Source organism: Eucalyptus grandis, chromosome 3 (assembly GCF_016545825.1).
Source record: "Eucalyptus grandis isolate ANBG69807.140 chromosome 3, ASM1654582v1, whole genome shotgun sequence".
Classification (NCBI taxonomy): Eukaryota; Viridiplantae; Streptophyta; class Magnoliopsida; order Myrtales; family Myrtaceae; genus Eucalyptus; species Eucalyptus grandis.
The window spans coordinates 8,466,579-8,479,009 of NC_052614.1; the positions used below are offsets into that span (position 1 = coordinate 8,466,579).

Here is a 12,431-nt window from a genome sequence, read left to right on the forward strand (position 1 = left end):
GTGAGATTTGATAGTATGAACGAGCTCGAGAATACTAGCTGAGAAATTCTTTTCCAATTCTACTCATGCAGAGTGGCAAAATTTTGTTATTAATATTAATTTGAAAAGTATTTTTAAGAAAAATATTTTTATTATTTGATGATGAAAACATTTCCTAACATAAGTGATTAGCTTCAAAAGAATATTTTGTATTCCAACAAGAACATCATTATTTCTAACATTTTCTAATTGGTGGTAATATGACGAAAGAAAGAAGGCGGTAATAAGCCCAGAAACGGCGGCGTTTCATTCCTCCCGTCGTCTTCTTCGTCTCCTCTGCAACCGGCTCTCTTACAAACGAACACGAACTGTACTGGAGAAGTCCGAAACCAAGCGTCGACTCGATCGATCCAGTCGTTCGTTCCGTACGCTAGCTCCCGCCCGCAATCCGATGCAGCTGCCGACGCTCTGAGCTCTCGTCAATGGCGGCGAAAGCGAGCCCTCCTCCGGCCGTCCCCAAGTCCGGCGCGATCTCCAAAGGCTACAATTTCGCTTCCACTTGGGAACAGGTGCGCGGCCTCCTCCTCCTCGTGCATTTGTCGTGCGCGCGATTCGTTTGCTCGATCCGTTCCCACCAGATCCGATTCGAATCTCCGATTCCCCGCGGCCTGGCTTCTAGATTCTCCCCTTCTTTAGAAGGTCGCGCCGCGGCTGGATCTGTGTGTAGAATGTGCGGAGGAATCGTCGTCGTTCGTTCGTGCGTCGTGGTTTCGAGCGTTTCTGACGGGGTCTTCGGTTTTGTTGTCAGAATGCTCCGTTGACGGAGCAGCAGCGGGCGTCGATCGTTTCTCTGTCGCACGCGGTTGCCGAGCGGCCGTTTCCCGTCAATTTGGTGACTCTCTCTCTCTCTCTCTCTCCGTCTGTAAATTGCTTGTGGAGCTGAAATGGAATGTTTTGGGACGAGTTCATGCTTTTTGTCTTCGGTGTAAGTTCGTCTTTTGAGACTCTGATTCCTGATTATCGAATGTTTTCGGTGCCAAATCGGCCGGCTTTTGTGGCACTAGGCGCAGGACAATGTCTCGGGGCTGGACGGCGGGTTGTCTGCATCCAAGCAGGACAGCGCCTTCGGAGAGCCTGAGGCCGTGGAAGCAGTGTTGGTCAACACGAATCAGGTGAGATTTGAAATTTTTTGCAGCTCAAACGTTGAGACGCTGTTTGGTCCATGATCGAATTGGATTATGCTAGAAATGAGAATCCTATTGCTAGAGCTTTCGTGTTTCGGTAGAAACTTCATCAGAGCACTGATCTGCATGCATGAGAATTCTGGCGATGGGATTCTCATTCCTTGTGTAATCCAGTTGGCGGATGAACCACACAAGGCTGCAGAGTCTGCTGTCATCGTGCCTTTTGTGGTCACCGATGGGGACATCTTTTAATTCCAATGAGTAAACTAACCTGAATAACGTGAGATTTAGGTCCTGTTCTAGCAGTTACTTACAATTTTCTTTTCTTTTTTTTTTTTCTTTTTCAAATTGCAGTTCTACAAATGGTTTACGGATCTTGAATCAGCTATGAAATCAGAGGTTTCTTCTATTCTCTACTAGGCTGTACTTGGTCTAAGAAAATTTTGCATGTTTGCTAATTGCATCTTGTCAATCTTTTTCCTCAGACTGATGAGAAGTATCAACAATATGTTAACACGCTGACTGAGCGAATACAGACTTGTGATGCTATTCTTCATCAGGTACTTTATCATCATTACTATTGATGTCCCTATTAAAGCACATAAGTTCTCCTACTCCTCCTCCTCCTTCTTTAATTTTTTTCCTGTCTGCTGATGATGCACTTTGCTCGCTTCTTGATGAAAATTAGTTTCATATTTGTAGGTTGATGATACCTTAGACTTGTTCAACGAACTTCAGCTGCAGCATCAAGCGGTGGCTACAAAGACTAAAACTCTGCATGACGCATGTGATCGGCTGGTATTTAGCTCCCTTTGTTTTGATGTTTCAGCGACCTAGTGCATATTAGCCAGATTAAACAGGAATTTTAGTTGCTTCTCCGACTGTAGAAAAGAGGAACATATCGTTGTTATTATTGACATATTTGATGTTCTAAGTTGCAAAATTATATGTTTTTTTTTTTTTATCCATCTAATTAAGATCTCTTTTTTAGCATATCCTTTTCTGTTTATATTGGAATTTGAGTATCAAAGGAGTAAAGTCTTTTTAATCGGGTATCAATAAGTAGATGGAGACCTATACAGAGTGATACATTGTTGGATTATTCGATCTCTATATTATCTTTATGTAGTTCAATTGTGAGCTAAAGGGTCAGCCCAGCTGTTAGAAGCAACTCTACTCCAGGCGCTGGCTGTGGGTTTAAGTCCCCCCAGGCAGTGACATCATCCCCCTTCCTGCTATATTTAATTGGAAAAATTAATTTGTTTTGTTCCATGTCAGTCGATTCTGATATGTCATTTTTCTAACCCTGCTGCAGTTAATAGAGAAGCAAAGGCTGATTGAGTTTGCAGATGCACTTCGGAGCAAACTCAATTATTTTGATGAATTGGAGAATGTAAGGTTTGATTGGTATCTATGCTGAATGAATTGGTTTTCCTTTTACTTCTTTTTGTATCATTTTAAAAAAGTTTCTTCATGTCCAAATAGCTGCTTTGAGTTTGTAGGTTTCGTGATACTATCTGAAGCTCTCCCTGACATTTTCCTTGTCATATAAATCTTTCTCCTTGTATTAGAAAGTATTTAGCCAACGTAGAGATATCTTGTCTATGTTTAATGTTGAGATACTTTGGTTATTCCTTCCCTTTGTTTTCTAATAATTGATCTATGTGCAGATAGCAACCAATTTCCACTCTCAAAATATGAACGTTGGAAATGAGAACTTCCTCCCACTTCTTAAACGGCTTGATGAATGCATATCGTGAGTGGACCCCTTTTGATATAATCCACCTGTAGTATTACATGCACCACATTTGCTCAAGCATAAGTATGTGATTATTGTTTACCCGATCCAAGAAACTCTGGCTACTCATGAAGGTCAACTGTTGATTTGAAGACGTTCTAATTAGTTGTCCTTTCACATAATCCTCCTGTAGTATCACATGCACCACATTTGTTCAAGCATAAGCACGTTGCCTAACCAATACACTCTAGCTGCTCATGAAGGTCAACTGTCGATTTCAAGACATTCTAATTCTTTGTTCTATTTGGTCTTTCAGTTATGTTGAAAGCAACCCGCAGTATGCAGAATCTGGTGTATATTTGGTTAAATTTCGTCAACTCCAGGTATAGAAACGAACAATGGATTTCGAAGAAACTTTTTGTGATTGATGGGTTCCATAATGAGCAATTTTATGCTGTCCTTGTGATTATAGTCTTTGCTGCCTGTCTTTCTTTTAGCTACTAACAATTAACCCTTGTTATTTGACAGTCTAGAGCCCTCGGGATGATTCGTTCTCATGTACTTACAGTTCTCAAGGGTGCCTCTTCTCAGGTGAATTATCTGAGTGCTTAAGTACACTAGATACGGTCACTATGAGACATTACATAGTATGCTCGTTGCTTTATGTCCTTCATCAGGTACATGCGGCGATCCGTACTACCACTAGTGGCACTGCTGTTTCAGAGGGTGTGGAAGCATCCGTTATATATGTACGCTTCAAGGCAGCATCAACGGAGGTAACAGCTTCTTTTTTGAAAGTTGGACATTTTGTATGGATATGAATGTTATCAAGTTAGCAGCCAAAGGAGGAATTTTGACACCGATTAGTATATACGAACCCTTGACAAACTTTATTCATGTTTTTATTTAATGAATATATATATTTTAAAGAAAGGATATTGAAGATTTATTTTTGATAAAACTCTTATCGAGGTTGTTTAGCCGAAAAAAAGAAATATTGAGATCTATTAGATGCAAGGCAGCTTAAATATTGTTTCTTTTGAAACAAGTGCTAGGTCTCACAATTGCAAATATTTTCAGCTAAAACCTGTGCTTGGAGAAATTGAAAGCAGATCATCAAGGAAAGAATATGCCCAGATTCTGGCCGAATGTCACAGATTGTACTGTGAGCAGCGGCTTTCGCTGGTCAGCACATTACTTGTTTGATCTGCATACATTTATGTTCTCTCATTGTGGTCAATAAATGGGCTTTCTTTGCCTTACAGATAAGGTACATCGTGCATCAACGGATATATGAATTTGCTAAAAAAGAGGCTTTGCCGTCACTAACTAGATCTGGATGTGCATACCTTGTTCAGGTAAAGTAGTTGGTCCCTATGCTGTTCTAAGTTGTGGTTCCCCATATTTTCGGATATCTTTGGGAGTCTGGAAGCATGTGCGTCTATTTTTGAGTTTGATTTGTGGAGTTGAAAGCAAGGATAATGAAACATTTGATGCTAGTCTACCTTGATGCTTTGAGGTTTTAAAGGTTGGGTACAAGTTGTATGACATGTTAAAGACTGGTGCTGAATTCCAATAGTTGGCTTTAGGAATATGAATGTTTTTAATGACAAGAATTTCAGCTTATAACAAATGAAAGGGTGCATTAATATTTTATTTTCTTGGCCTTAGGTTGAATTGTGTTTGAGAAGTAAAAATATGTTTGTCCTGTTACTTTGCTTTTAACTGATTGTTTCGTCTGAAAAGTATATGCATCACTCAAAATTACTGGAGGTAGAGAAGCAACCGAAACTCTCATTTGTAGTTCTTTTGCCAATAATGCAAGTAACTTGCTACAATGCCGGTATGGAGCTAATTTTATGGCCCTTCCAATATGGGAGTCGATGATTTTATGGCTGATAATTGGAGGGTATGAGTTTACAAGGATTGACTTTAGAATTGTATTTAGAGCAATAAAACCTTCCATTCACATGGTAAACCCAGTTCTCTTTTTTAAATGGTGTAAGTCCTAGTTCACTAACTGGATACCAAACTGATTCAGTTTCGATATCATTTATCTGGTATTATATGGGTTTTTATGTTCAGAAGCAACACATGCACACTTTTTGTGGTGTGATGATGATAGTTATCTTGTTCAGGTACAAAGTTACTCATTTTCTTTTTCTAATAACCAATTGACTGGTCAAATGCTATCAAGTGTCTGCATGCAATTTGGTTAATGAGAGGTTTTGTGTATGTGCACTAGAATGCTGTAGAGACTTCCCTTCTAATTGACGAGATCCTGGTATAAATTGCAAGGAGAAAGTGTTCGTTTGTATGTACTATATACATATTCTATTAATTCCTTTTCTTTGTTAGGAGTTTCTTTTTTGACCATATGTCTTAGAGATCCATGTGCTTTGATGTATGACGTAGTTGCAACACCAGAAAAACTTATCCATTCAGATTGGCATATGCAGGTCTGCCAGCTGGAGCAGCAACTTTTTAATCACTTTTTTCCATCTTCTGCGGAGGATGTCTCTAGTTTGGCACCATTGATAGATCCACTGTAAGTGTTGTTTTAGACCTTTTTCATGGTTGTTATCATTCATGTTGTCCTTATGAATGCGAAGCTAAAGTAAAATCTTTGATTTATTTTCTTAAGACCTATATGCTGGCAGCATGATTGTGTTTCTTGAGGTGGCCCTAGATGGGGAAAGAGTGTATTTATTTCTTTAGCGGACGATTTTCTCCTGCAGTTTTCCTCTCTATTTTGAGGATAACCTCTTGCTCAATTTGTTTGTCTGCATAGACATAAGTAATTAATATAGTTTCTGTTCCATAACATTCTTAAGATGTTTAAGGTACTTGTTTGTCGGCTTTGCTCTCTGTTTTGGCACTCTCTGATGAAGAAATCTTGATGTAAAATTATGGACTTTGGGCAATATTCTGCATTATTATGCCAGATAACTTCCGGGTCTTTTTTTTTCTAGTTTACCTGTCTGTTTTTGTCACCCTGCAAGAAAATTATTTATTGAAAGAACTTGTAGCTGTAAAACTATGGGCCTTTTGCTCCTGGTGTTGACAAAGGAGGAGTTGTCTCTTTTGCCTGCACAGCAGGATGCCTTAGGTTTCTCTGTCTTTTGTCATTTTTTTTCTGACATGTGTATGTCTTTCTGAATTCTAGTATAATTACTTATCCCATTTGGAAGTACTTAAATTGCTTTATATGACGCACCTATCTACAATCTGTCTTCCTGCCTTTTTAAGTTCTCTAATTTCTAAATATATGTTCATTGTCTGCTAACTTATATGCAGGTCCACTTATCTGTATGATACATTGCGCCCCAGACTTATCCACGAAACCAATATCGATCTCCTATGTGAGCTTGTTGACATCCTTAAAGTTGAAGTTCTGGGTGAACAGATCAGTAGACGAGGTGAACTGTTAGCTGGGCTCCGCCCTACATTACAGAGAATTTTGGCAGATGTTAATGAGAGGCTAACTTTCCGTGCTCGAACGCATATTCGTGATGAGGTACAGATCATGCAGTTAAAGCAACTATATGGATTTCTGCTGTCACTGCTACACTCCTGTTATTTCTGTTATAGTCCTAATTTGGAATTGTCTGATATGGCTGATCTTGGGAAGTGATCCATGATATTTTGTTCATGAAACTGGAACTAGGTGGGCTGACATCTGTTGGTTTTGTAACTTTTCCCATTATGCCCAATTAGTGCCTCATTTGAAAGTCGAGGTATCTGAGATGCCGGAAGCTTCACTTGCTTACAGGGAAACCTGGACATAACCATCATTTAGTCAAAGTAAATCGAGAAAGTGCTAATACTAGAAAGTAGAAGTTTTCTATTGTTATGTAGACCAGGTAGTGAAAGAACCTGCAACCACTAGGGAACATGACTGGGCACTTATATGAGTTGGGATCACGAAAGTGTTGGAGGTAGTTAATATTTCATCATCTTTCAGACATAACTAGAGTAATGAAGAACCATTTTAGTCTTTGTATAGTAGATGTGGGCTCCAAAGCAGTAAAGGGGCTTTATTATTGGCAAGGGATTATGGAAGATGGAATGGTTTGAAGTTAGACAAGGTCGAAACAAAAATTAGTTTTATGTGATTCATCATTGAAAGGATAAAATCATGGGTTATCATTTCTCAACACTATGAATGGGTAAGAAACTTCTTCAGTTGTCATTCCCACGTGATTAGCAGAGTGTGTTCTAGTGTTTCACAATAGGTTTCTTCACTATACAGGCCTTATATATGGTTAAACTTTCGTATCGGAAATTATTAACATGTTGCATTTATAAAATATCTTTAATGTATAAGAATAATGTCTATAATGTACTTCTGCTGGTGCATTTCCTTTTCCCTTTTGTAGATAGCAAACTATTTGCCTTCGGACGAAGACTTGGATTATCCTGCAAAGCTGGAGCAATCTGCCCAAAAGGAATCAGATACTGTGACTGTAATGCCTCCGACTGCCATATTTGCTCTCATTTCTTCTTGCTGGTTCACATACTAAATCACTCAGATGACTTATACAAGCTTCTGATAAATGTGGCTTTTATTTTTCCCAATATTTGATATTGTAATGAATTTGAAACTAAAGCAATGAATGGTGGCATGTGCTTTTCTGTCTTTTAAATTCAATTATGTTTGCATTGTTCTTAGACATTTGTACTTCATTGATAATGCTGAATCCATTCTTTCTCAATTGGTTTTCAAACGTTAGGTTGACGAAAACTCAGATGTATATAAGTCTTGGTACCCACCTCTCGAGAAAACTATATCCTGCCTTTCAAGGTTGTACCGTTGTCTAGAATCTGCTGTTTTCACTGGCTTAGCACAGGTATTTTATAAATTTTCCATTTACTACCATTCTACTTGTCCTTATGAGTTGGTCTTGTTTATTTTATTGAATGTTAATTGTTTTGGTTTGTTAATCAGGAAGCAGTAGAAGTTTGTGCTTTATCAATCCAGGTAATCAAAAGGAGTCAGATGATTTACAGAATTTAATTCTTTGTGAACTTTGCAGTTCATTCTAAATGGCATGTAGCGTGAGAATAGCTTTCTCTGTTTTATTGGCTCTGATGAGTTAAACTGCTTCTTATCATTCAGTTTCTAAATGCATACTTTCTATTTTCTCAGAAAGCAAGCAAACTAATTGCAAAGAGATCGACAGCAATGGATGGGCAGCTCTTCCTCATAAAGCATCTCCTTATTTTAAGGGAGCAGGTTGTGTATTCTTCTTCTTCTTCTTCTTCTTCTTTTTTTTTCCATTTTGGTTCTTGTCATGCTATTCTACGTGGAAAGCTTTGTGTAAAGCTGTTTGTTCACTCTGTGTTTCCAGATTGCCCCATTTGATATTGAATTCTCTGTCACACACAAGGAGCTCGATTTCTCTCATTTGCTGGTTAGTATATTCTAGCCTCTTTTAGTTGAGATGGATCAAGTATTGTAACATTTTTGCACTGAGATGGGTTGATTATAATAGCATATAGTGCTGCTGTTAGTAGAGATGTAATACTTAGCTTCTTTAAATCAGTTTTTATGGTGTACATCAAAGAAGTCATGAACAAGGCATGGAGAAAATGCATCTCCATAATGAAATTTTTGTTTCTTAAGTCTCTTTCCTGTGAAAGTATAGGCTAGTGTGGTTCGGTCAGGTTGCTTCTTTCTTTCCGGAGTTCATCTTGAGTAGAGGTTCAACTCATGCTTGTAGGTTAACCTTCTAACTACCATCCATTTTGTGTTGTAGCTTATGTTGACATGTATTTTTAGCACTTTCGGTGAGCACAATTTGTAATCTCCTTAAGACTAGTTTATAGTGGAAAGAAGGAAAGTGTCACTTTTAGGATAATGGTTTTGAATTAGAATCATCATTGAAGTGCCAATGTTGATGCTGAATATGCTTAATCTTTAAGTTTCCATCACTGCATAATTTTTTTTCTGACTGTTAAATTAATAAGGAAGTCAAACTAAAAACGTTTTGCCATTATGGAGCTTTTTGATTAATATGTTTTGCTTCTTGCTTTTGGGACTATGGTCGTTTTGTGAAAAGAAAGTTATTAGCACTTGAAAAATGGAGGTTGGGTCCACTTCAGCTTCTCTCTGGAGTGTCGCTCATCATAAGCCATGCTGATATGACTTCCACGATGTAGCTATCAGAATAGGAAATGTTTAGCCTTTTAATCTGTTATTGTAAAAATTATCTGTTTTCCATTGCTTAAAATGCAAAGAACTAAGGATGGTGATTGGCACTTTCCATAGATGCATCTGCTACTGGGTACCAATGTACATTCTTAGAACTGCATGTTTTTCTATATGCAGAAGAGCTTTAATGATGAACCGTGTAGAAGGATTTTCCCAGTGATTTCATTCTTTCTTTTTTTTTTTTTTTTTAAATTATAATTTTTTTATCTTTATCTCTTTTGTGAAATCCCATGACATGTTTGTGTAGGAACATCTGAGACGAATTCTTAGAGGTCAAGCCTCATTATTTGACTGGTCAAGGTCTACTTCATTGGCAAGAACTTTATCTCCCAGAGTATTGGAAAGTCAAGTAGATGCGAAGAAGGTACAGTTTCCTTTAGTTTATCTCTTTCTTCAATAACTTGTGCTAACAACTTGAGCTAAATTATGGTGGTAGGCCTAGTAGGTCTAATTTAGGCAGGGAGAAGTACCTCTTTGTGGGCTTATGCTTGACTTGTAATAATGCTGTCTCTGGTAAAATTAAAAAGAGTGAATGATCCGGGAGGTTTTACACTCACCATTGAATCATGAATTGTTTCTAAATCACTGCTGTATAAATCTGTCTGCTATAGTTTTTGCTGCTGTATAATTTCATCGTTCCCAGGTGTCAGTTGGATGAAATTTCCTGATTGATTACTTGCAGGAGCTTGAGAAAAGTCTGAAAACCACTTGCGAGGAGTTCATTATGGCAGTCACTAAATTAGTAGTTGATCCTATGCTTTCTTTTGTAACCAAGGTTATCTTCCTTCCTCTTCCTTCAAATATATTCACTCTCTGTACCACTTATTTGTAGAGTTCACGTAACATAAAGAAAATGAAAGAAATGGTAGGCAGAAAAACAAATATGGCATTTGCATGTGTATCCCATGAGAAGTTTAAAGAATCAACAATGCCCAAAATTAGAGCTGTGAAGGTGGTTACTCCTTTATCTGTCTAATCTAACTCAAATATTGAGTCTATTTTGGTTCTAAAGAACATTTTTTTTCGATAGCCAAATAGAGATGTACAGAATATTTTTGTCCAATTCATACAGCACTGACTTCATGATTTTGCATATATAGGTGACAGCTGTAAAGGTTGCGCTGTCTTCTGGCAGTCAGAAACAGCAGGTGGAATCTGTTATGGCAAGACCACTTAAGGAACAGGCATTTGCTACCCCTGACAAAGTGGCTGAACTTGTTCAGAAGGTATGTAAGATGGCTATGATGAGAGGGAGCCACTGCCTGATACTGTGAACTCGTCTTCTCTAGAATTTCTGAAGAGTGCAAGCTAGTGTGATAAATTTTGTGGAGAGATTGAGACGCTACTTGTCATCCTTATCTTTGTTGGTGAAACAGGTAGGTGCAGCTATACAGGAAGAGTTGCCCAGGGTGATGGCTAAGATGAAGCTTTATTTACAGAATCCTTCCACAAGAACAATTCTTTTCAAACCTATAAAGTAAGTTAACAGCTTTCATCAAATATAATGCCATATATGGTTTGTTTTCTGTATTCTGAAGAGAGCCTGGGTATCTGACTTATACTAGCCCTTGATTTGGTGTTCATTTTAGAACTAAATTAGGAATTTTGGTTCATTTGCTATATTAGGCTTTCTCGTATCTGTTGAAGAATACCTGTCAGGCCATGGGGTAATATTGGGTGAAATATTTATGCTTGTCACCATCTAGGATTATGCGGCAAAAGATTGAAGCTTAGGTGATGATATGCTTTCAAGTTTGAAAGGCACAAGTTGAGAAATTTTACTCAGAATTGGTGGATGGAGTTGATTATTATACTTTTATCAGCAGTTTTTTTTTTTTTTTTTTTTTTTTTAAGCAAATAGCAATCATAACCCTTGGTGTAGAGTTATCCATTTTGTACTTTCTATCTGGAAATTTCTATTTGAGCCTTGTTTCAACTAGCAGAATCTTCTCTCTAATTCGAATGATTCAATTTGCATTGCAGGACAAATATAATCGAGGCCCATGTGCAGGTACAGTCCTTATTGAAAGCAGAGTACTCACCCGAGGAGATTCAAAGTGTCATAAACATGGTATCGATTCAGGATCTTCAAGCACAACTGGACAGTTATTTATAGGGAGTTCCAGATGCCTACCCGATTTTATCCTCCCAAAATTTTTGTCCGAGAGAGTACTTTTTGAGATATATCTTGAAAGTAAGAAATCAGCGCCGGAAGAATGCCAAATAGAGATATACAGAATATTTCTGTATTTCTTGTATATTATGAGGACTGAGAAATAACTCCGGTTCATTCATTCTTTTCAGAGCCGGTAGAGGTGCAAGCGCAACGTTCTGGAATATCTGCTATCAATGAGTTGCATCATAAAATGGTTCTGATGTTATCATTAACTGTCTGCAGGAAAAAACAGATTTCCTCCCTCCTTCCCTCTCTCTCAAACCACACCCCAAACGTCCCTGTTGCTGATTTCTTCAGATTAGGATTAGCTCGATAATGCCAATCTCTGTTGAGAGTTGCAGCTTAATTCTGTCATTAGGTTGGGCATTAACGGACTCCGGATACCTGTCCAGTTGTGCTTTGGTATGAGACATTAAAATTGCACCTCTCTTAATACATTTATGCGTATATATACACTACACAGACATCAAGTGCAAAAAATACAGAATGAAGGATGACAGATTCTATCATGTGGTTCTCTCTTCTTTTTTTTTGTACCCTGGGTTCCCAATGTGCTTCTATATTCATAAACGGCAGTCTCATGTCCAGAAAAAAGGCTACGCTTTCTTTCTTATAGCAAGGTCAACCTTCGCAAGAGGGACATGCCTCACCATTCTGATGTGGAAATTTGACAGAATTCTGCATGTCCTTAATTGGTAAATTCGAAAACGTGACAGTAACATGTCAGATATGTTGGTAAAATTTGCTACTTCTTTAAACTATTCAAATGTGTCGGTAACGCCGGTCGAGCTACTAGAACTATCCGGACAAATGGCAAAATTAGTCTAGCAGAGTACTAGCCAAATCTTAAGCGCTGTCGATTTCATCGATAAGCTTATGGAGTCCTCGGTTTCCCCACTTTTGACTCTTCAGTATGTTTTTTTTTTTTTTTTTTCCAAATTTTTAACTTCAACCTCTCTTGTGATTAATAAACCCAAAATGACGTTGCCCTTGAGAGAGAGAGAGAGAGACGGTGAGAGATTGTCCGAAATGGACCAAATGGGAAAACAGTGAAACCTGGGTAACTTTAAACCTAACTTTCAACATCAGGAATCTAATGGTTTGAGTAGGTACATGAACATTACTTAAGCAAAAATTTCG

The 12,431-nt window shown here is 38.1% G+C and overlaps 1 protein-coding gene across 2 annotated transcripts; it reads left to right on the forward strand.

Annotated features, from left to right (window-relative positions):
* Positions 1-282: 282 nt before the first annotated feature.
* Positions 283-11,800, forward strand: LOC104436380 (conserved oligomeric Golgi complex subunit 3). Of its 2 annotated transcripts, XR_724031.3 has the most exons (26): positions 283-548; positions 788-871; positions 1,044-1,151; positions 1,518-1,562; positions 1,649-1,723; positions 1,866-1,961; positions 2,479-2,556; positions 2,834-2,919; positions 3,218-3,284; positions 3,430-3,492; positions 3,579-3,677; positions 3,982-4,086; positions 4,167-4,259; positions 5,361-5,449; positions 6,199-6,418; positions 7,281-7,367; positions 7,635-7,751; positions 7,850-7,882; positions 8,051-8,137; positions 8,253-8,315; positions 9,363-9,479; positions 9,798-9,890; positions 10,216-10,341; positions 10,492-10,592; positions 11,099-11,309; positions 11,420-11,800. XR_724031.3 is itself a non-coding variant. In XM_010049130.3 (25 exons), exons 1-25 carry the CDS (start codon positions 462-464, stop codon positions 11,229-11,231), a joined length of 2,352 nt encoding a protein of 783 aa, XP_010047432.2. In that variant the 5' UTR covers positions 283-461; the 3' UTR covers positions 11,232-11,755. The 2 variants fall into 2 exon arrangements, 1 of the variants encoding a protein (XP_010047432.2); XM_010049130.3 differs by having other exon boundaries at positions 11,099-11,755.
* The last annotated feature ends 631 nt before the right edge of the window (positions 11,801-12,431 follow it).

What these genes read in the sequence shown, in the direction of transcription:
- LOC104436380 (XM_010049130.3), top strand. Translation starts at nt 462, where the DNA reads ATGGCGGCGAAAGCGAGCCCTCCTCCGGCCGTCCCCAAGTCCGGCGCG. An exon ending in GTGATGCTATTCTTCATCAG is followed by an intron (nt 1,724 to 1,865) that starts GTACTTTATCAT and finishes TCATATTTGTAG; the next exon opens with GTTGATGATACCTTAGACTT. An exon ending in TCAAGGGTGCCTCTTCTCAG is followed by an intron (nt 3,493 to 3,578) that starts GTGAATTATCTG and finishes GTCCTTCATCAG; the next exon opens with GTACATGCGGCGATCCGTAC.